This window comes from Ictalurus punctatus, chromosome 10, assembly GCF_001660625.3.
Source record: "Ictalurus punctatus breed USDA103 chromosome 10, Coco_2.0, whole genome shotgun sequence".
In the NCBI taxonomy this organism is placed as follows: domain Eukaryota; kingdom Metazoa; phylum Chordata; class Actinopteri; order Siluriformes; family Ictaluridae; genus Ictalurus; species Ictalurus punctatus.
This window is the reverse complement of record NC_030425.2, coordinates 10,400,752-10,426,204: the sequence shown is the minus strand read 5'-3', so window position 1 is coordinate 10,426,204 and position 25,453 is coordinate 10,400,752. Positions and strand designations below refer to the sequence as shown.

Genomic DNA, 25,453 nt, shown 5'->3' with positions numbered 1-25,453 from the left:
GCCCAGAGAAGAATTAGTTGTGCCTGCCTGAACAGGGGCTGTGAATGTTACCCTCCCAGGTGGTTGATATATGAGACCACCGCTGTGTTGTCTGTCACAACTAACACATGGTGACCTCTTAATTGAGGATGAAAGTATTTTAGTACTAGAAATACGGCCTGCATTCCTAGGCGATTTATATGCCACTTCAGATGAAGGCTGTTCCAGAGACCGTGAGCTGGACAGCCATCTAAGACTGCCCCCAGCCCGTGAGGGAAGCATCTGTTATTATCATCTTGCGATAAGTAGACACCCCTAGAGTGTGACCTGAGATTAGAAATGGGGACACCTCCAAATGCTCAGAGCATGTAGGCATCGCTGCGTGACACTGATTACTCTCAGAGGTTTTGTCCAACTTTTCAGCCACTACTGAAACAGTCTCATGTGCAATAGGCCCAAAAGTATGACGTTGGCTTCTACTGCCATAAACCCCAACAGTCTCTCATAGAGACTGGAAGGGATGCCCAGATCCAGCTTTATCTTTCTCAATGTTGATAAGATTGATGCTACACATGTTGGGGTTAGAAACGCCCTTATCATAGTAGACTCCTATATAACCCCTGGAAAGTTGTCCTCTGCAATGGAGAAAGCATGCTTTTCCTGTGTTTCAACCTGAGCCCCAAGCTCTTTGTGTGGGCGAGAACAATATTTCAATGTTGAATCACCAGTTCTCTGGATCATGCTAGAATTAACCAGTCATCCAGGTCATTTAGTACACAGATGCCCTGGAGTCGCAAGGGAGCCAGAATGTGAATTAAATGTGAATTGTGAGGGGATAAAACTAGCCCGATGGGAAGAATACAATATTGGTAGGTGTTGCCTCCAAACTTGAACCTCAGGAACTTTCTGTGACAGGGCAATATTCCTATGTGGAAATATGCATCTTTTAGATCTATCCTCACAAACCAGTCCTCGAACTGAATCTGTGTAACGATAAGTTTGAATGTCAGCATCTTGAACCTGTATGTCCAAAAAGTATGGTTCAGATGAGGCCGATCTAATATTGGCCACATACTTACATCTTTTTTACAGATCAGGAAATAACGGCTGTAGAAACCTCCCTCCCTCAGGGAACGGGGTACATGTTCTATGGCCCCTTTGTCCAAGAGGGATCCTACTTCCTGTGCTAACATCAGGCTCTGCCCTGTGCTGACTAGCTGTGACTGTGGTGAGCACCCCTCTGAACCGTGGGGGTCGAGCTCTGAACTGGACCTGGTAACCTTTTTCTACGGTAGACAGAACCCATGTAGACACATTTGGCAGTAGTTTCCACACTGCTAGATGTTCTTTTAGTGACGTTAACTTTTCCACATTCTATTGCCGGGAAAGCATCAGATTTTCGTTGCCCTGTGACAGCTCGCTGTCCAGAGAGCACTGAAAACTTGGGACAGCCATGGCTAGGGAGGCCCTACAGTAGTACTGGGGGCTAACTGCCCTAACAACCTCATGTCCCCTGATACGTCCCTCCGTTGCCCCCAGGGACTGCTCCTCCTTTGTCTGCTTGGTCTTTATGACCATTCTCAGACCCAGCCTACTATCAGGCTACAACTGTGGCCACCCGATTCCCCTGGCTCTCCACGGAAGAGAGGTGGACCACCACACTCGCCTTCTGTGCCGCACTAGCGCTGGCCAAGGCTCCTATCCTCCCACCATATGTCAAGCTTACTCAGCAGGTCTACTTGGTAGGCCTGCAACACTGGAAATGTATGCAGTGACCCACAAGCAAGACCCAATGCCATACAGGCCTTGCCCACCAGCGCTGAGGTGGCCTTACATGGCTTGGATGGCAAAGCAGGCCCCCCAAATTACTTGCCGTCAATTGAGAGATGTAGCTCCCAAGTGCCTCCTCCACTTTCAGCAGAGGTAAACAGACATGCCATTCATGTAGGGTTTTATTAAACACAGCCAGCAGACATTTTGAAAGGGCAAATCCAGTATTGTAGTTAGGCATGTAAAAAAGGTCATGTGGTCAGCAAGCAATATGTGTCATGAAACATGGAACAAGGATCAAAAGGCTTGATATGGGTCTGGCAGTAAACACACAATACTTTGCACAAAACAAAGACACACAGGGGTTTAAATATACAAACTAATCAAAGAGGGAAATGAGAACATTAGGAAGGAACCAATTACATAACAGGGCGAAGACAGGACAGAAACTAAAACAAAACACGTGTCACAAGTAAACAGTCAATAAAAACCTGGAGGTGCATGCTATCGCACTGCAGGCAGTTCATGCGTGCTGAATGCTCCTGTACTCAGTGCAAGGGGAAATCCATGACAATATGATGCAAAGTAAGAATCAAAGTAATCAAACAAACAGAGGTCAAACCAGAGAAACAGACCCAGTAAACCAAAGGCTTTGAATGATCACACTACTATTGCTAGGAGCAAGGGGGGTTGGGTCATGTGGTCATGTGGGTCAGAGTAGTGCAGAAGTAGTGGATGATCGTGTGGAATTCTGGGAATTGTTGTGATGGGAGCAGGCAGAGATGACACATACTCCTTAATATACAGATGCACAAACAACATACAAACTGTGTTTCAAATGTTTTATAATGATCTCTATCCAGTATTGTAGTTAGGCATGTAAAAAAGGTCATGTGGTCAGCAAGCAATATGTGTCATGAAACACGGAACAAGGATCAAAAGGCTTGATATGGGTCTGGCAATAAACACACAATACTTTGCACAAAACAAAGACACACAGGGGTTTAAATATACAAACTAATCAAAGAGGGAAATGAGAACATTAGGAAGGAACCAATTACATAACAGGGCGAAGACAGGACGGAAACTAAAACAAAACACGTGTCACAAGTAAACAGTCAATAAAAACCTGGAGGTGCATGCTATCGCACTGCAGGCAGTTCATGCATGCTGAATGCTCCTGTACTCAGTGCAAGGGGAAATCCATGACAATATGATGCAAAGTAAGAATCAAAGTAATCAAACAAACAGAGGTCAAACCAGAGAAACAGTCCCAGTAAACCAAAGGCTTTGAATGATCACACTACTATTGCTAGGAGCAAGGGGGGTTGGGTCATGTGGTCATGTGGGTCAGAGTTTGTAGTTCTATAAGTTGCTACAGCTTGTGGGAAATGGAGTTCCTTGCAGAAGTAGTGGATGATCGTGTGGAATTCTGGAAATTGTTGTGATGGGAGCAGACAGAGATGACACATACTCCTTAATATACAGATGCACAAACAACATACAAACTGTGTTTCAAATGTTTTATAATGATCTCTTATTTTCTTATTTTGCATCTTTGGTTTTATTAAAATGTATAATTTCTAATTAAATTATAAATTTCCACATTAAAATACATTGATGGAAGGTCAGGCACACACACACACACACACACACACATTTGTCTTAATATACTTTTAAGGACCTTGCGATGTAGCTTCTAATACAGCTAATCAATTCTGTGCCTACAATTAAATCTAAGAGTAACCTTACCTCAGTAACCAAAAAGGAAAAACATAATAAAAGCTGCAGTTTAAGTAAAATAAAAAAAATAAAATAAAATAAATGTTCCTTGTGGGGACCATCCAACAATCCCTACAAGTTCAAAATGGTCAGATATTCCTATCATTGTGGGATTAAAACAATATGCCCAATCCTCATTAAATATGTTTAGAAAAAGAATATTTAGAAGAATATTCCTTTTCTACTAATACAGTAATGCAGAAGACATAAAATAAACATCTAAGATAAAATTCATATTTAAAAAAAAGGAATCAGGAGTATCTAGGATTTTTGGAAGAACACTTTGCTATGACAATATGATCTATTAGACTGATCCACCTAATTCGTCTAATTCTCTTCATTCCTTAATCCACTCTTTGAAATTCTGTCTCTCTTCCATGTGTCATTCCACAGCTGACCCCTTAATCAGGCATGATCTTCTGGATGCTGCTGCATCCTTGCGAGAAAGTTCTGGCTTCTTCCAGTCAGAGATTATGCGCCCAGCCAACGACCCAAAGGAGCGTGACCCTTCCCATGTGCGCATGCTGAATGACGTACTGCAAGACCTTGAGAAAAGCTTCCTAATTTCAGACCCACCTCGGGGCTTTTCACGGTAAGCACATCCAGCCTAATGTACAGTTTAAACACCCACAGATAGCTACTTAGAGGTTCCCTTCAGTATTGCATGATTTGTTCTTACCTTTTCACACTAGATGAAATTTATATTCTCTATAATTAAAGGTATAAATATTTAAAAAGTAACAGTGAGAGAATTCCTTTTATCTTTAGATACAGAGATTAATAATTAATTGAGCAACTGGACTGTACACTAACTGAATTAAATGTTTATATGAAGGAACAGATGTAATGGTTATGTAGGCTTTATTTATAACGTAGGCATATTAAATGAAAATGCATGCTTCATGTATGCTTAAATCAGTTTAAATATACCATCCAGGGATTTTATGGGCATGTAAGGAAGCGATGACTTTGCGCAGACTCCATAATATGGTTCTAGGCTCCCATCCTTCGTTCTCATAAACCAATACTCTGGGGCATAAAGATTATTCTGCAGCAAACTATAGAACAACTTGTGAATGTGATGGATAGTATGGCCATTCATCCATCAATCCAGTGAAACTTGAGCCTAAGTTTTGGTGACTTTTACTTTTAATTAAATAGGTTCTTCTTTAATAGAATGGCATGCCCAATACAACATGTGACAACAGCTCTTTTTGGCTTGATGTTAAATGGGATCTTTTAAGCTCTCTTTAGGAAATGAATAATGACATTACTTCCCTTAGTCTATTGTGGCTGACTACTCAAGGCTGTGCAGACATGCCTATTTGAATTTCTGTCAAATGTATTCACCCTGTTCAAGCTTGCCAGATAGAAAACACCTTTCTGAATTGTATTTTCTTTAAATTTGTGTCACTTTCATGTTTGTTTTAATATGTATCTGTAATATATTTGTAATTATAGTAGATGTAGTAAAAGTTAAGCAAAATTACATTAAGGTTCCAGGATAATTCAGACAAAAGTCCTTCCTGGTTTTGCCTGCAGTTGCAGGAAACACTTTATTATTAAAGAAGACCGGCAAACAGATCCAAAAACTCAAGATGATATCATGATAAAAAAAAACAACAAAAAAACAGGCAAAACATCAGGCAATTAGCAAACAGGGTAATGAGGGCAAAACCCACATCAAAAACAAGATAAATAAGCTATTATTAGTAAATAGTTATATCACAACAAGAGAACTTTTGAACATCTGTGAAACTTAACACAAATAATATCATGTACAAATTTCTTCTTCATTTTGTCTAAAAAGTATGCACACTTTTGTAGTCAGCCGTATTAATCACACGCACACACAGACACACATTTTTCTAAACTGTGAGGACCTGTCATTGGCATAATTATTAATGAAGCTAATGTAGCACACAAACACCATGAGTCATTTGTTAAATGGCTTGGAAACTGTCTTGGAACTAACTGTGCTAAACTGAACCACTTGTAATATCCAAATATTACCAGGTGGAAATGGCTAGAGAATGTGAACCCTTTTTTTTTTTTTTTTTTTAAATAACTGAATCCAGGATTAGGCTCAATCTCTGTCTGTTTAATGTCAAGAGCTGAAAAAGCCAAGTACATAAATGCTCAGTTGAATGCAGAAAGTATGATAATCCTCCACATGTACACTTTGCCACTTGATTAATTTGACTTGCTGTTCTTGGAACAAATTTCTGTTTGTGAAATCACTGGCAGTGACTTTCATATAAAACTTTCAGGGGAATCTTCCAGACTCTGATCTATGGGACTGCGTTACAAATGTATACACTCTTAGAAAATGTTCCTTAAGAGTTATTTAAATAGATATGTATTTGTAGCTTCCCCAATGGGCTTTATTTTACGTTCAACCTCAGTGATAGGTTTACCATCTGTCATAGAGCTCTTCACAGTGCTAATCTTCCACCCAGCACTCTAAAAGCTTAAAGGTTCAACGTAGAACCTTATAACACAGGGTTTTCCTTTCAGAACTGGCTCCAAAAAGTGCCTCTAGAAATCTATGACCGATACCCACCTAAACAAACCCTGAACCTTTTACTCTTTGTTATTTTATACAATAAGATTGTTGTTTTCTCAAAAATATAACATGAGCCACATTTCCTCAAATTCATTAATTAAACAGAAAAGTGTCATTTGATCAGGAAAAACAAATTAATAATAGAGTGTTTTTGTGAGATGCATCTTCTCTATATTTGTCATGGTCCGGGCTGGAGCCCAGTGTGTTTCCCTGTTTATTCCCTTCCCCGGGTTCCGATGTTTCTCTCCCTCTTGTTCTTGTTTGTGTGTGTCCCTGTGCGTTACGTTCCACCTCCCATGCCTCATTAGACTCACCTGCTTCCCACCTACTCACCTCATCAACAGCGTATATAAACCCTGGTCCTTCAACCACTCATCGTCAGATTGTTCCGACTTCCAGTGCAGTCCACTACTCATGCTGCCTGTCAGCTCACTCATGGCTCACTTCCTGCTATACCCAGCACCACCTTGCCTCCCTTGTGGCTCATCACCTCTGCACTCCCCCGTGGTGCCTCGTCTGAGTATCTCAACTGCACCCTGCAGACCAGAGCTCGAATCCTGACCTTGACCCCTCGAATTCAAGTCACATCTCTCACACTTCCTCACATTCTTTAATAAAGCCCATTTTCACCTTGGATCCTGATGCTTGTTTTCTGTATTTGGGCCCCCTCATCTCTGTGTCCCTAACAATATTAACCATCTAACCTGGCCCTCTATTGAATGTTAATGCCTTAGTGATATTAATAGCCTGACAAATTGTCCATATCTCTGCCATTGACAAATGCAGTGTGCCGGCAAGGAAACTTAATAAAAATAATTGTTTATGAATGATGCATATGTTATATGCAGTCAGAAGTACGCACGCATCAAACTTTCCACTAATAGAACAATGTTTCTCTCCTTGCTGTGACTTTCATCTGAGCTCAGCCACACCTTTAGATAGTTCCCCACAGAAGCTGGGGGATTTAGAGATGGCTTTGGAGTTGATAGAAAGAGCCACATGGGAGTGTTGTGTTTTAGCAATATTGCATCAGTTCTGGCTGAACATGGTGTATCAGCGTTACCTCAGAAGAGACCTCTGACTTTCATATACTTTTAAGACCTTTTATCTACTTCAATCGCGACTCGCTTGCTATGTGCTCTTGGCATTCGCTGCTTCATGACATTTATAGACAGATAAAAATTGTAGTGTTCTGTTAATTTGAGTTGAAGGAAGTTCTTTCTATTGTTTAAGTGATAGGCAGTTGTAATCATATGATTTTTTGTGGAGTGTTTTTAATTAAATTAGTGATGGGTGAATGGAGGACATGCACAGGAAAGGTAGCAATTGTCTCCATCTGTGTGCAGAGCTTTCTGGAAATGGGCATTTACTGCCATTTCAGCAAGTTTTTGCAATTTTCTTTCCCTGGTGTGGTTTGTAGAGAGTTTTTAGCCATCTTAACTATTGGCTTGGTTCCCAACATAGCATTACAGTCATAGGCAGGACACAATAGTACAGTGGTTTTTAAAGTGGGGGCCACGGCCCCCTTGGGGGCTGCCAGGGGGCGCCCGGGGGGCCTCAACAATTTGGTGTGAAAAATAAATAAATACATGATTTTTTCTTTCTCATTCTCAGACAACCACACGCACACACAATCAATTCCTAATGTAATGTAATTTAAAGATGTAAGATGTAATTATTAACAAAAAAGGGGGATATATTCAGAAGTCTGTATTTTTAATATGTTTTAAAGACATCTTGCAAAAGGGGGGCCTCAGTCAAATGTTAATGCCATTTGGGGGGCCTTGCCCTGGAAAAGTTTGGGAACCCCTGAAATAGTATATATATAGACCTATGTATAGTCATAGGCTTGTGAGATTGTGTGCAACATTCCATCATCCTACTGTGTCCCCAACTATCACTGATTGACGATAGTATTGCTCATGGATTTTGAGACGTGAAAGCTAAACCAGCAGGGTATTGAGGTAGCCATGCTGACTCAAATCAAAAGATCTGGGGCAAGAGAAGTAGCCAGATATACCGTATGTAACGATTGTCATGCACATGTTACAACATTACATCAAAGCAAAAAACAATTATTAATTATGAAATCCTGATCAAAGATTTTTTTCTCCGTGTGTTTTTACACTTCTTTAGGCATAAAAAATGTACCTTCATTTTACATTTACATACATTTTTCAAAAAGTTATTGAAGTGTCCACTCCAGTGGACTGCATGCATTCAAATGGAGAATTGGTGTCCACTCTAGTGGCTGTTATGCAGTTATTCTATTGAAATGCTTGCAATAAGCCAGAAAATGGCTTTTGAATAGCTGTCCACTGTAGTGACCACTTACCCTTTAACAATGTCAGTAATGCTTGCAAAACTAGCCAGGACTGTAAATAAAATCTAAGACTTATTAGCTTATTAACTTATTAGTAACTAAACTCATTATAAAATTGAAGTAATTCATATAAACTAATCAAGATAAAATCAAGATCTATGAGTTATTAGATCTTAAGCTTAAGCTCAATAAAAAATTTTATTTATATAAACTAATCAAGATAAATCATGTCAGAATCTTTTCTACCTTTATTGTGAAATAAAGATTTAATAGGTTTAATAAGTTAGGAGTATTTGATGACAGGCCATTGAATTATTACAACAACAAAAAAAATCACTATTATGCATTATTTTCAATTATTTTCAATTAGTCTGCTTATACCACAGTTACCACACCTGAAGGCATTGTTCAGATGGTTTAGTTCAAGACATGTGTCCGGTTTTTGTCCTTAAAATGCTCTTGTGTATGGAACTAATTTATTACACATCCCATCTCAAGCCTCTGTTGCTAATTCCAATATGTAATTTTAGAGGGTGTTTTTTTGGGGGGTTCCATGCTGATCATATGAAAATAGAACAAAGAAATAAATAAATATTGATGAACTTAATTGTTCACAGGGTTTGTTGTTTTATATTACTTCAGAAAATATAATGAATAAATAAATATCAATACTTGTTCACTCCGCCGACGCCGGTCCCAAGCCCGGGTGAAAAAGGAGGAGGGTTGGGCATCAGGCTAGCACCCTGATCCCGTAAAATCTATCTTGCTACGGAAACAACAAGCAAAAACCAGCGGTCTAAACAATACCGGCGCGATGACCCTGTTTCTCCCTTGATGACGGTGCTGGAGCAAAGCCGAAAGGTCGTCCAGCGCCCGATGCAAAATGGGATACTCGACGCCAATACGATCACACGAATTGGAACCTGGAACGCGCGAACGTTGTACCAGTGTGGGAGACTGGAGCAGCTTCTGCACGAATTCAACAATTACCGGCTTGACATTCTTGGTGTCAGCGAAATGAGGTGGACGGGTAATGGAAAAATGATAAGCGACGGGAAGATCGTCCTGTATTCGGGAGCCAAAGAACATCACGTGCACGGCGTCGGGATGGTCCTGAGCAAAACCGCGGCACAGGCACTCGTTGGATGGAAACCGATCAGTGATCGCATAATTACCGCCCGATTTCAGTCTTGCCATGCTAAAATTACTGTTATTCAAGTCTACGCACCGACAAATGAGGCAGATGATGAAGAGAAGGACGCCTTCTACGACCAGCTGCAAGACACAATCGCGGTTATCCCCAACCATGACATAAAGATCCTCCTTGGCGACATGAATGCGCAACTCAGTAGCGACCGGCAGGGCTGGGAAAACGTGATCGGACCTCATGGATCGGCAGCAGTAACGAGCGATAATGGAGAGCGTCTCCTATCCCTATGCAATCTTAACAACCTTTGCATCGGGAATACATATTTCATTCACAAACGGATTCACAAAAAGACGTGGCGGTCACCAGATGGGGCCACTCACAATGAAATCGACTATGTATGCATCCATCGACGGTGGCGCTCGGCTTTACGTGACGTACGGGTTTTTCGCGGCGCCGACGTCGGATCTGATCACCACTTGCTTGTGACTTCAATCCGACTAAAATTGAAAAGAGTGGCCGGACGCAACACCGTTCGGTCATTTGCCTCCGAGAAATTGAAGGACCGCGTGAACGCCGAGCACTTCCACATTGAACTCGCTAATCGATTCCAGATTCTTGACAACTCGGCCAGCATCGAAGAACAATGGGCACAGATCAAGGATGCTGCCATAGAGACGGCAGAGAGAACGATTGGTCGACGGCGTGGAACGCAGCGAGAACGGTGGATTCAGGACCGGACATGGTCGTTGCTGGATGAAAGACGGGTCAAGAAACGTCAGCGCGATCAAGCAAAGACCAAAGAGGAGCGAAATGAAGCATCGCAGGCGTACCGAGAACTGGACCGCAGGGTCAAGAGGAGTTGCCGAGCAGACAAGAAGGACTGGCTGGACCGGAAGGGCACTGAAGCACAACTGGCTGCGGACCAGGGTGACAGCAGGACTCTTTTTCGTGTGGTCAGAGATCTCACTTGGGCCCGAAGCGGTTCCACTGGGCCGATAAGGGATACAACCGGCAGGATGCTAGTTAGCAAAGAAGAGCAGGACGCGCGTTGGGTGGAAAATTTCAAAGACACCCTAAACCAGCCGGCTCCCGTAGCCACGCACGACTTTACAGTCTTTCCTCCTCACTGTGAGCTGGAAGTGGACATGAGCGACATCATGGATGCTGAGGTCGCTGCAGCGATTCGTCATCTGAAAAACAACAAAGCACCTGGTCTTGACCAAATCTCGGCAGAAATGCTGAAAGCGGGTGGTGATGAAGTTGTACGGGTGCTCACTACGCTGCTCAATGACTGCTGGCACATGGAACGTGTCCCAAATGACTGGAGACAGGTTGTCATCGTCAAATTACCTAAGAAAGGTAATCTCGCAGACTGTAACAATTGGAGAGGCATCACCCTTCTGTCTGTTCCAGGCAAGTTATTTTGTCTCGTCCTCCTCAAACGGATACTGCGAGCAGTCGATCAGGCTCTACGGGACGAACAGGCCGGGTTTAGAAGCGGTCGGTCATGCACTGAACAAATCTTTGCTCTTCGAAACATCATTGAACAAAGCTCCGAATATCAGAAACCGCTCTTGGTCAACTTTATAGACTTTAAGAAGGCGTTTGACAGCGTCCACCGGAAATCGCTTTGGAACATCGCACGGCTATATGGCATTCCACAGCGGTTTATCGCCATTTTCCAGAACTTATATCAGGATTCTAGCTGTTGCATCCGGACGGACACAGGTCATACTGCCTTTTTCACCATCGAGACTGGAGTCAGACAGGGCTGCATTCTTTCACCATTCTTTTTCCTCATGATGATGGACTTCGTCATGCGACGAGCACTAACACAGCCAGCGTCTGGAATTCCGTGGACAGGCCTGGAATTCGCCGACGATATTGTGCTATTGGCGCAGAATGGGAAAGTCTTACAGGAGATGACCACTAGCCTGGAGCACGAAGCAGCCAAAGTTGGGTTACGGATTAGCACTGACAAGACCAACGTCATGGCCGTCGGCCGGATGACGCCGGTGCGGATCACGGTGAGCAACCAGCTGATTGAAGAAGTCAAACAGTTCACCTACCTTGGCAGCATTGTGGCTGCGGATGGTGGGACTAACGTGGATGTCAATCGCAGAATCGGCAGAGCATTTGCAGTCTTCCAACAGCTACAACCGATTTGGGCTAGGCGAACTATCCACACCAACAGCAAACTTCGCCTGTTTAATAGCATCATCATCCCAACCGCCATCTATGCATCTGAAACTTGGAAGAGCTCGAGGGCAGTCATCCACAAGCTGAATGTGTTTCAACAACGATGCCTGAGAAGAATACTCGGTGTATCATACCGTGATCGTATTTCAAACGAAGAAATTCTAAGAAGAACAAACTCCCGCAGCCTGGCAGAAATGGTCGTAGAGCGAAGAATGCGCTTTGCAGGACACATTCTACGGATGTCTGACCACCGCCACGCAAAGATCGCGCTGCGCTGGACGCCGCCACGGGGGAAGAGAAGAGTAGGGCGGCCGCGGAATACTTGGCGACGAACATTCATGGAAGATCTACGAGCGCTCGATGTCAAGTGGGAAGATGTGGAAATCGACGCTTCCGACCGAGCCCGCTGGCGAATGCTTGTTGCCCGATGCGCCCCGCTGCGCGGACGGAACTAACTAACTAACTTGTTCACCAGCTTATCACAAGAGCTTTCTCACACTCTCTTTTTTCTTGCTCTCTCTCTCTCTCTCTCTCTCTCTCTCTCTCTCTCTCTCTCTCTCTCTCTCAAATAACTGCATATCAGTGGCTCAAGACTCCACATTGCCTTATGGCCGCTTTGCCACCTTGGGTGTGCATTATTTTTCTAATCGTTCAATGGCCTGTCGTCAATTATTCCTTACATATTTCTGGAAAATCTCAATTTTGTTTGTTGTTACATGAGTGTGCTGTGCTGGACAGTAGGCTAACCTTTCCATTATTTCACTTAACTTGGCAAAGTGATATGGAACTGTAATGCCATGTCAAGACCTGACTGGAACTACTTTAGTTGTGCATTTACTGAAAAATAATTGCACACCTCAGAACATCTGTCAGAATCAAGAATTCAACAGCACTGTGATATAAAATGTAATAATTAAAGTTAAAATCAATAAGAATTATTTTAGAGGGAAAAATAAAAAATGTACAATAACCTGGTTGTGCACATCACATAAGCACACCCTTTTATAATTGGGACTGTGGCAGTGTTCAATCAAATTAAATACTAATTAGTATACACCTGCCATCAATTAAAGTGACTGATTACCCCCAAATGAAGTACAGCTGTTCCTATAGGATTTTCTTGACATCTTGGCTTATCTTAACATCAAACTAGAAAAGCCATGGGCCACAAATCATGTTTTTTTTTTATGTGGTAAAGCTTCAGAAGCCAGCCAGGCCAAAATAATAAACAAAATTCCCTCTATCTATGCACAAAATTAACTAACTAATGAACCTAACCAAAAGAAAGAAACAAAAACACACTTCCATTGAAAATAGAATAAATGGCACTGACTTCCTACTAACCATGCTTTACAATGTTATATTTACAAGTGGTGATTATTGGCCTGTGTTATTTACAAGCTAAAAATCAATCAATCCTAAAGGGGCAAAACACAAATGATGTCAACAGCAAGCAGAAGGTCATACACAGAATAAATCAGTACAAGTAGCAAAATTTACATGGGGCAAAGCAAAGGCAGTGATCTGCATGGGGATGTAGACAAGAAATAATAATAGACTCGAAGGAAACAAATTACGAGATAAAACACTTTTGTTGATCTTAAAGCTGTAGACACCATGTTTTCCAACAGACATTTAAATTTCCAACTTGAGAGCTGTCATGATAGATGGAATCTATTGGCAATTCTTCATAGTAGCATCAAAACTCTCAAGCATATACTGTATATTCAGCATGTTGTTTGCTAAAAAAAAAAAAAAAAACATGGTCATAATATAATGCATAGGTCAAAGCACAGGCAGGCAGGAAATATCCATAATCATAAACAATGTGCATATAAATAGACAACCTAGTCAGGGATAACTTAGAAAACATTTGGGAAATAAAAAATGACAATATAGGGGTGGAGACAGGACTCAATCCAAAACGAAAGCATGTCAAACATACAAGCATACGCAACACTCTCCACTCTGGGAAATAACATGTGAGCTTACTTAAAAATGCAGGAAATTTTCAGATGAATCAGAATGTTTATGTAATAACCTTAATTTAATGTTGGGGTTTTTTTGTATGATTGTTTTTTTGTTGTTGTTGTTGCTTTTTTTCTGTTGATTTTGCCTTATGTTGGAAATTAATTTGCTAATTTCTTAGAATTCAATTTACTTTAGGAAAAACTGTGAAATGGGAGGTGTGGTGGTTTATGTTGCGGCTTCACAGCTTCAGGGTCCCCAGTTCCATAATAAGCTCAGGTTATTGTCTGTTTGGTGTTAGTCACATGTTATACCTGTGGGTTTCCTGCAGGTTCTCTGGTTTCGTACTACAAAAACATGCTGGTAGGTGGATTGGCCCCTAAATTGTGTACAAGGTGTGAATGTGTGTGCATGATGCCCGGTTATAAACTGGAATCCTGCCCCATCCAGGGCGTGTTCCCAGGACAAGCTCTTGGGTTCTTAATGAAGTACTTACTGAAGATGAATGGATAATTTTCCCCTCATTAGCTTTTATATTTAAATTATTGGAAGCAAGGCCATGCTTTATATCTGTAATTCTGAGCATCAATTTAATATGATTATTTTGGTTCCTATTCTATATTTCTTGTGTTGCCTAGTTTTGATTCTGTGTGTTTACTTGTTTATGATTATGGATCATCCTGCATCCTGTCTTTCTCAGTGTTGTGACCCCTGCACTGGACATTGCAACTTAATTTTGGGCTTGCTCTCATAAGCAACATGCATAGAAAGCTCATGCACATACAGTGGAGATAAAAAGTCTACACACCCCTGATAAATTGTCAGGTTTTTGTTTTGTAAAAATTGAAACCAAGATAAATAATGTCAGAACATTTTCCACCCTCAATGTGAAATTACTTCAGAAACAGTTTAGGGGGAAAAGGAAAAATAAAAGTTACAATAACCTGGTTGCATAAGTATGCACACTTGTTTATAATTGGGGATGTGGCTGATTTCAGAATAAACCAATCACTTTTGAGTAATAATACAGCTGTCATCTATGAAATTATTCTGATTAACTCAAAATAAAGTCCAGCTGTTTCTGTAGAATTTTCTTCACATCTGCTTGGTTTCATCTGACTGCTGAAGCCATTGTCTGCAAAGAGCTTACAAAGCATGTACAGGGCCTCACTGTCGAAAGGTATTGATCAGGAGAGAGGTACAAAAAATATTAGATGTACCATGGAACACCGTGTAGGCCATCATCAACAAGTGGAGACAATGGAGCACTACAGTGACATTACCAAGAACTGCACATTCCTCCAAAATTTATAACTTTATAAGACAAAAACTTACAAGGTAGGCTGCCAAGAGACCAATGGAAACATTAAAGGAGCTCAGGAATATCTGACAAGTACTGATTACTCTCTGCATGTGACAATCTCTTGCATTTTTCACATGTCTGAGCTATGGGTGGTTTTTTCACAAAAAACATCCGAGCCCAACTAAATCACCCAAAACTATGGGGCAAAATGCGTTATGGTCTGATGAGACCAATTCCAAAAGGTATAATAATTCCAAAAGGTATGATTGGTGCAAAAAAAAAAAAAAAAAAAGAACACCATATGGTGTGGTGAAGCATGGTGGTGGCAGCATCATGCTTTAGTTCTGCTTATCTTCAGCCAGAACTGGGGCTTTTATCAAGGTGGATGGAATCATGAATAGCTATAAATACCAATAAATTTTAGTGCAAACCCTTCAGGTGTCTGCTAGTAAGCTGAAGATGAAAAGGAATTTCACCTTTCAGCATGACAATGATCCAAAGCATACATCCAACTCAACAAATGAATGGCTTAACCAAAACAAGCTCAATGTTTTTGGATGGCCTAGTCAGAACCCAGACCTGAATCCGACTAAAAAGCTTTGGGGTGACCATAAGCGGGCTGTGCACAGTAGATGCCCTTTCAATTTGATGGATCTAGGATGTTTTTGCCAAAAAGTGTGAGAAAATATTGTCAAGTCAAGGTGTGCCACACTTACAGACTCTTACCCAAAAAGACCGAGTGATGTAATAAAATCAAACACTGCTTCAACAACATATTAGTTTAGGGGTGTGCACACTTATGCAACAAGGGTATTGTGAGTTAGTCCCCCCCCCCTTTTTTTCCCCTAAATTGTTTCTCATGTTTCTGAGTTCCTAACTCTTATGTGTTATACAATAAGGAGGTGCCACTTTCATATCACAGAATTGACCATTAACCTGGGTGTTGGTGATATAAGGAATAAAAATGATATAAGGAATAAAATATGACAGGGTATTCTGTTTTTTTAAAAATAATACATGACAGGGTGATGTTATATGTCTAAATGCAGTTAAATTACATTTACATTTATTTATTTAGCAGAAACTTTTATCCAAAGCAGTTTACAAATGAGGAAATACAAGCAAACATAAGCAGTTATTAGGAGTCAAGCCCCAAGGGGCAAAGACCCCTATTGTTTTCATTAGTTTTCTTCTTCTCCTTCTTCTTCTTCTGCTTTGAATCCATGGCAGCTCCTAGCACTGCATGTGGGAAAGTTATAAATTATCATATTCAAATGGTGCTTCAACGAATTCAACAAAGAGTGTGCCAAAAGGGACGTGAGGGTATATCTCCGTAACGCTTTAGTGTATACCAAACTTATTATTTGTCATAGCCATCATGACTTGATGGTGCCTGCTCAGTTTCAGAACAGTGCCCCCTAGTGTAAAAAGCACATTTTTGCTTATAACTTCTGAATAGTTTGTCATAAAATCATCAGTCATTGGTCTCATTAAATTCAGTGGGACATAACAAGTCGAACAATATGAAAAATTACTATGTTGGCCATTTTGGGTGTTGGCCATTTTGAATCCAGTTATAAAATGCTGTATTTTACAAACAACCATTTTTACATGTTTTGAAAGCCTAGACCTTTAATAAACTCCTCCTAGACAGTTTATCCGATTTTCACAAAAATTGGCTTCCATCATCTAGAGGCACTCACGACAAAAATTTGTTCACCGAATTTTGATAAACCATACAGTTTTCAAATGGAGCTTGAACGAATTTGACAAAAAACGTGCAAAATCAGACTCGAGGCTGTAACTCCACAACGCTTTGAGGGATTGTGACAAAACTTGATCTCCATTAGGCACTGAGGTTACATGCAGTGTTTCGGTGCACTGCCCCTACTGGTCAGGAGATAAAAATGCATATTTTGGCTTATAACTCTTGAACGCTCTTGAATGCCATCATACCCAGACGCTACCTGAGCAGTTTCAGAACAGCATACTGGACAAATTCTAAGGAATAGCTATTTTTAGGAGGTTTTTTTTTTTTTTTTTAAATGTTTTTTGTATGATTGAAAGTTTACTTTTTAACTCCTCATATTCTGTTCATTGTTCTCGAACCAAAAACATGTCACAAAGCTTCTTTTGCTGCTCATAGTGCCGATAATTGGCATTGCTCCTTGCAGCTATATTTTTCATATATTTTCATTTTCTTATGAATCCACATTGCATTGTTCTGCACATACTGTATAATATAGCCAGCGTTTGTGCTGGGTGTCATATAAATAATTGCAAAGTATGCCTAATTCCTAACATTTGCCCCCATCACTGGTCTTATTCTCACATGTGAAAAATCCCTCATGAAGCAATTCTTCTTCATCATCTTCTGTCACTTGACCTATGGACATACCCTGCTGAGTGGTAGATGGCTTCTCACTAACTTTGGCCATAACCTGCTGAGGAGTAGATGATTTTTCACTGCTTGCTGTCACGTTGGTGATTAGGCTCATCAGAAACTGCTTGCTCAGGCTCAACTTTATCCTTTCTTTCTAGCTTGGTTTTATCACCTAGTTAAAAAAAACTTTTTAAAGCTAGACATATTGTTACAACTTCTTAATTTACATAGTTTATTTGTGGTTCTCTTCTGGTTTCAATTATTTGTCTTTTTCACTCGACAGGGAATTTGTCCATTGTGAGAGAAAATGAAACAATTTACACAGAATATACCTTAATATATTCAAGAAACTAAACATTTGTCATGTCCACTCCGTTTCGGAACTCCAATCCCCAGAATGCTGCCTACAAACATGACGGAAACGGACTACAGCTCCCAACTTTGCGCACCGGCACGCTCTCAGTCTCCAGAGTACTAATGATTATCAGCTGTTATCACACACACACACACACACACACACACACCACCCTTTAAAAAGGAACTTCATTCACAAAGACATTGCAAAGTAATGCTCAGTTGTTCTCACTCTGACTTACCAACCGTTGTATCTCTTGCTGTTCTGATTTATTGACTCTGCTCGTATCCTGATTTTTGTACTCTGGTTCTCCTCTGATATCCTGTTTGCTGATTGCCTGACCCTTTATCCTGCCTTGACCTTGTTTCTGCCTATTGTATTGAAGTTGTTTGCTGGACATTGTGTAATTAAACTGCACTTGTATCCGTCTCCGCCTCTCCATCGTGACATATTACTTTGCCGCTCACAATGGATGCAGCAGGTGAATTTCTCCGAGCCATCGCAGCTCACAGACAGTTACTGGGAGAGCAACAACAATGTCTGGTGAATCTTGACCACAATCTCAACCTCCTGTCTCAACTGTCACTGCCAATGTTACGCTAATGTTCCAGCTGCACCAGACTTGTCTCCACTCTATGAGCACCTATGCCTATGCTGGAAAATGCTGGCGGTTCATCACTATGTAAGGGATTTCTCTTGCAATACTTCTTGTATTTTGCTGTCGTTAGGGTATGTCTGAAGAAGAGAAAATTGCGCTTTTCATGAACCTGCTCACTGACAAAGCCCTGAAGTGGGCTATGGCTGTGTGTGAGACGAGCTTCCTGTTTCCTCTTCACGGTTCATGGATATGTTTCACCATGGTTTTGACCACTCACCCGAGAGCAAGGAGGTAGGGGAGCTCCTTCTCATGTTACGCCAGGGTCCACGCAGAGTTTCCGAATTTGCTCTTGAAATCCGTACCATCTCAGCAGGAAGTCGATGGAATAAAGCGATGGTTAAAGCTACATTTCGACAAGGTCTCAACCCAGAAATCCTCATGACAAAGACCTGAAGTAGGCTATGGCTGTGTGGGAGACGAGCTTCCTGTTTCCTATTCACGGTTCATGGATATGTTTCACCATGGTTTTGACCACTCGCCCGAGAGCAAGGAGGTAGGGGAGCTCCTCCTCATGTTACGCCAGGGTCCACGCAAAGTTTCCGAATTTGCTCTTGAAATCCATACCATCTCAGCAGGGGAGTCGATGGAATAACGCGATGCTTAAAGCTACATTTCGACAAGGTCTCAACCCAGAAATCCTCATGGAAATGGCATGCCACGACGAACCTCTAACCTTGGATACCCTCATTGAACTGGCTGTTCAGCTGGATCACCTGCTTCCAGCTGCTCTCGAGAAGTAGGGGACCTTCATGGAGCTACTGCTCCTTCTGAACCCATGGAGCGTGGGCGTACCAAGCTCAGTAAGAGAGAATGAGACAGAAGATGCCACAAACACTGGTGTTTCTATTGTGGCAGCACCAATCATCTTATTGGACTCTGTCCTCTGCACTCCCAATCAACTATAAAGACTGTGCTACCTTCAAACGGGAGCTCTACAACCTGCTATGAAATGGTGAGTACTGAACCATCTCACTCTCTTCACTCATACAACCTGCCAGGCACAGTGCATCAACATTGTCTACTGTTTCCACAGTCAAGCCCAGAACAAGTTGCTCCCTTGTCCATCTCTCTGGAGTACCAAGACCTCTGCGATATCTTCAGTCCCAAAGCTAATGGCCTCCCTCGACACAAAGCCTATGACTGAACCATCGAGCTTCTTCCAGGAAGCACACCTCCCCGCAACAGGATCTACCCACGCTCCATTAAAGAACAAGAAGCCATGGAAGATTATTTACAGGAAGCATTACAACAAGGATATATTTGGCCTTCCACACCCCCTGCCTCTGCTGGGGGTTTTTTTTCGTGGAGGAAAAAGAGGGAGGACTTCATCCATGTATAGATTATAGTGGACTCAATCAAGTTACAATCAAGTACTATTATCCATTACCTCTGATTCCAGTGGCCCTCAATCACCCCGTTCAGCCCAGCTTTTCACAAAACTTGACTTAATGAGTGCCTATAATCTGATATTCATCAGGGATGGACATGAATGGAAAATGGCCTTTAGCACCTCCTGTGGCCACTATGAGTACTCTGTCATGCCATATGGGCTTTCTTGTGCCACTCAGTCTTTCAAAGTTTTATTGACAGTGTTCTGTGAGACATGCTGGGTAAATTCTTCATTGTGTACATCGACAAAATCCTAATCTACTTCCCATCATGTGAAACCCATATCCTCCATGTTCGTGAAGTCCATCAAAGTCTAACCCAGAACCAACTGTTCATTAAAGGACAGAAATGCGCCTTTCACGAATGCACCATCTCCTTCCTGGGATACATTATTAGTCCTGATGGAGTATCCATGGACCCAGTCAAGATCACCACTATAACTGAGTGGCCCGTACCCAGGACCATTAAGGAATTTCAACGATTGCTGGGCTTCGCCAATTTGTATCGGCGCCTCATTCTGGGTTTCAGCACGATAGCCTGCCCTATGATGACCAAGATCAAGAAAGGGAAGAAACATCTTGGTTGAGACAAGGTGTTGAGACAGCTCAAGACAGCGTTCACCACAGCTCCCATCTTGAAACACCCAGATATCAAGAAACCATTCATTGTGGAGGTAGATGCCTCTGAAACAGGAGCCATCCTGCCCCAGTGCTTTGGGCAGAAACCCAAGCTTCATCTTGTGGCCTACTATTCCAAGAAACTTACCCCTGCAGAAGAAGAACTATGACATTGGGAATAGAGAAGTACTGGCCATTAAACTGGCTCTTGAGCAGTGGCATCACTGGCTGGAGGGAGCCCTTCACCCGTTCACGTTTTTCACTGAACATAAGAACCTAGAATACATCAAAACAGAAAACTGTCTAAATTCTCATCATGCTTAATGGTCTCTGTTCTTCGCAAGGTTCCAGTTCACCCTCTCCTACCGACCTGGCTCCAAGAACACTAAAGCTGATGCTCTCTCGCGCCTACATGGCACTAGCCAACCACCAGACTCAGAAGACTCATTCTTCCCCTGTCATGCATTTTGGGAGCCATATCCTGGGAACTGGACAGAGTTTTTTTTGCACTCCTCCACAACAGATTCCCTGGATGTGCCCTTCCAACAAATTATTCGTCCCAGCCCGTCTATGCTTACAGCTGATCAAATGGGCACACAATTCTCTGGCCACAAGTCTACCCCAGTACACGACGCATCTATCAACTTCTGCAAACCAAATACTGGTGGCCCAACATATGAACAGATGTACATTGTACAGTTTCTTCATGCTCCATGTGTGGAGGTCCCACAAACCTTACCAGTTGGAAAACTCCTGCCATTGCCCACACCACAAAGACTTGGTCACACATCGCTGTCGACTTTATCACAGACCTCCAGTGTCCCAAGGCTACACCACCATTCTGAGTGTCACAGACTAATTCTCCTAGTCTCTCCGACTCATCCCACTGACTGGTCCACCCATAGCTTTTGTGACTGCTGAACTTTTGTTTACCCATGTTGTCAGATACTTCGGGATCTCGGAGGATATTGTCAGTGATGGAGGCACACAATTCACCTCCCAAATATGGTCAAGCTTCATGGTGAAATTAGGAGTTTTTCCGTTAGTCCACAGACCAATGGGCAACTGGAGCAAGCAAACCACGAAACTGGTCATTTCCCAAGAACATTCTGTGCCAACAACCAGGAAGCCTGGGCTCAGTTTCTGCCATGGGCAGAATACACACAAAACTCCCTTTGACATTCAGCCACCCAGCTCACCCCCTTACAGTGTGTGCTCAGATACCTAACCCCACTGTTTCCCTGGAATTCCAACCCTACAGACTTGCCTGCTGTTGATCACTGGTTTCAGAGAAGTGAACTCGTTTGGGAGACCTCTGATCAATGAATGGAAAGAATAGCACACATGAACTAGACCAACACTGACTGACAAAGAGGAGCGAACCCCTGTTACCAACCAGGAGACTGAGTCTGGTTAGCCGCCAAAGACCTCTGTCAACCACAAACATGTAGAAAACTTTGTCACAGATACATTGGCTCTTTTAAAATCCTAAAACAAATCAACAAAGTTACCTCCAGACTGGACTTACCACAACACTATCGCATTGCCCCTTCCTTTCATGTGTCATGATTAAAACCTGTCATTCAGGGTCACCTAGCTACCAACATATCTCCAGCCACCCCTCCGGCCCCCCTGGAGATCGAGGTACAACCTGTCTATTTGGTCAAATCCATATTAAATTCACGCCCCCGAAGATGTAAATTAGAGTATCTCATTGACTGGGATCCTGGCCTTGGATGGCTGTGAAATTGTTGAGATTCGATTTGGGATTCGGAATCTTCTGACAATAGGGCAAATGCTTTAGTCTCAATTTTTTTATGGTTAAAACAGTATTTTTATGGTGTACCACAAGGCTATGTACTAGACCCACTTTTATTTTTTGTTGTACATTTACTACACACTATTAAAGATCTACTGTAAATGAAGAAGAAAGAAATCTGCATTATTGCTAATGAGGCAAAGAGAACAATAGTTTTAAGTAGGCTTTACAAAAGGTAAAATTTTGCATAATTTTTAAGTGTTAATATTTAAATTACATACTGGAAGTGTTATAAATGCAGCTTATTTATTTGAAAAACAACACAAGTTTCTTGCATTTCTTGCCCTTCCTTATATGAAAGAAGCTAAGAAACTGACCCATAATTTTGTCTTTTTATGTCTAGACTACAGCAATGCACTATTTACTGGATTAAAAAACTTGTACAAACACACTATTCAACATTTTACATCCTGAGTATTGCCTAATTTTAGATCTTTTGCTGTCTCTCTAAAATAAAAAGGGAACAGAACATGTACTGATGCTGTGTTAAAATTATGGTACTGTAGTTAAACAGACACCAAGGTGCTGAGCAGATGGGTCTTGTAGAAAATTGCATGGCTTTTATACAAAGTCAAATAAAATGGTATGAAGGATATGATTAGGGCTAGGGGCAAGGTTAGTGTTAATATCTTTTCTTACAACATCATTCATGAAGTCAAACGAAGATCACATCATGCTTGTTGTCTTGAATTTGTATTCATTTATCATGAGTTCAGGTTGACTATGTACATGGCATTAACACTTGACTGACACAAGGGGAACTGTTCAGGAATAAAGAACTGCTTGAATAAAGAACTGCTCCTCTATTTAAAAATGGGGCAGCTTGACAAATATTTTCATTCATTCCTTCATTCATCTTCAATAACGGCTTAATCCTGGTCAGAGTTGTGATGGCTTTGGGAGCGAGGTAGGACCCCTAATGTAATGCCAGTGTCAGTGTCTTGCCCAAAGACACGTCTGCATGTGGAGTCACGTGGGCCAGGAATCGAACCGTCATCCCAACGATTAGTGGACAACCCACTCTACCACCTGAGCCACAGCCCCCCAATTGGAGGAAACCAGCAGGACAAACAAACAGAGATGGCAGTGCCACAATGCAAAATTTTAAGGCCCATCCCTAGACATGCAAGCTTGAGGGTTGTCATTTTTTTTAACATGAGTTTTCATTAATCTCCAAGTCTACGTGCATGATAATGAAATTACAGGGTTTTTTTTTTTTCAACACTGGGGCCCCCCACTGCTCATGCCCCTCCCCTACCCAACTGGGGCCTGCATATCCCCCACTGCTTGTCAAGAATTTGCTGAGTAATGTCTCACTGATTTCCAAAAAAATGGATTATCTAGAATTATCAGCATTATCATAATTTGTACAGAACATACGCTTGTACTGATTTATTACAGAAAAATGCAGTCAATCAAATATATGTAGTCTAAATCATTAGGAGTACTATAGACTATATTTGTTTTCTCTTGATTGAGTTATGCTTTTAATTCACCTTTATCTCTCCTGGGGTTTGAAGGAGAGAGTTAATGGCATGATTTTCCAGTATGTCAAGGACTCTAACCTAAGCTTAACCCATTTACAGATAAAGAATGGTCTCATTTTTTTCTGCTTAGGTGTGTGCAGACAGTTAAACCTGCGAACCAGCAAAAAATCAATGCATGGCCCAGAGCTGTTACAAGAAAGGTCCAAAGCATCTTATTTTTGCCCTACAAAAGTTCAAATAATAGTTCCTCAGCTTCAAGCTTCAATCGTACACAAGTCCTTCAAGGTTGTGGGAGACATGGCTTTGATTTTCTAAGTGTGTGTGCTTGCCCAGAAGTGAGAATTTTTGGGTGGTCATAGTGTACATTTGTGGATGTCTGTTTGATTAAACCTGTGCTGTGTAAGTCTAAAATATAGAAACACCCCAAGAGCTGAAAAATAGAAAATATAGAAACTAAACCATCTTAGGCTAATTGTTTTTTGTTTGTTTGTTTGTTTGTTTTTAAATGTCCTTTTTTTGGTGAAACCTTGGTGGTTATAGATGTTAAAATGTACTTTTGCAGAGAACGCTTCATCAAATAAATGCACATATGTAATCTGAGATCTTTTATTTTATATAGTCTATTCAATAGCAGCCTTCAACATCAAGAACACACTTAGCCATGTTGTAATGACTCATACTGGTTGGTTAACCTGTATGTTTTATTAAAAGAAAGCATAATCCGCTGTGCCTCTCTATGTTGCAGGAACATTCTCTATGGACTGAATAACAAAACACAAGGCTTTGCCATCTTGAAGGCCTCTGCAGAAGACTCCAAACACAGCAGTGTGAATTGGTCTTTGTCCCAGGTGTTTAACTCCATCTGCTCAGCTGAAAAGCTCGTCCAAAGTGGTCTCGAACTCTTTGAGAATAACCCTGATAGCTCACATTAAAACAATCCCAGCAAAATGCTGCTATTGAAGCTCTGTACCAAACTTCTTCAGGCATGAAAGCAGCAGAACTGCTCGATAATGTAGTCAGTTATCATGTCTGTTGACTAAATCTGTAAAGGAATGATATATTTGAAGCTAATTGTAATTTGGAGTACTTATGTGTCCTTTTTATGGGTCCACATATGTTTCTCACCTGTATGATGGCAGATGAACAGAAATTCTAGTAAAAAATGATGAACCTGTAAATAAGGTAAAACTGTCCTATAGGCCTGAAGGACAAAATAAGGCACTTCACGATGGTGCAGACTAGCTTTCAGTTCCAGGCAAGCAATTCTGTAAGATATCATAATTTTGTCCTCAGGGTGACTAAGCATTTTTCAACTCAGGACAGGTGTAAGGAGAATTCTTACTTGTATAAATTTATACATATTAATTAATATTTTGATCTTCTTTATTAACTGTATGAATGTGTATACATACACACACACACACACACACACACACACACACATATATGCATACACACACATATACATATATATATATATATATATATATATATATATATATATATATATATATATATATATATATATATATATATACACACATACACAGTATCTCACAAAAGTGAGTACACCCCTCACATTTTTGTAAATATTTGATTATATCTTTTCATGTGACAACACTGAAGAAATGATACTTTGCTACAATGTAAAGTAGTGAGTGTACAGCTTGTGTAACAGTGTAAATTTGCTGTCCCCTCAAAATAA

General features: G+C 41.2%; 1 protein-coding gene across 5 annotated transcripts in view; it reads left to right on the top strand.

Annotated features, from left to right (window-relative positions):
* LOC108271148 (inactive N-acetylated-alpha-linked acidic dipeptidase-like protein 2) overlaps positions 1–25,190 on the top strand; it is a 302,511-nt gene extending 277,321 nt beyond the window's left edge. For all 5 annotated transcript variants that reach the window (XM_017478480.3, XM_017478482.3, XM_053683146.1 and 2 more), the window contains 2 exons: positions 3,925–4,123; positions 24,494–25,190. In XM_017478480.3, coding sequence (XP_017333969.1) covers positions 3,925–4,123; positions 24,494–24,680 — 386 coding nt within the window. In that variant the 3' untranslated portion in view covers positions 24,681–25,190. The remainder of the gene's footprint in view (positions 1–3,924; positions 4,124–24,493) is intronic.
* Positions 25,191–25,453: the final 263 nt, after the last annotated feature.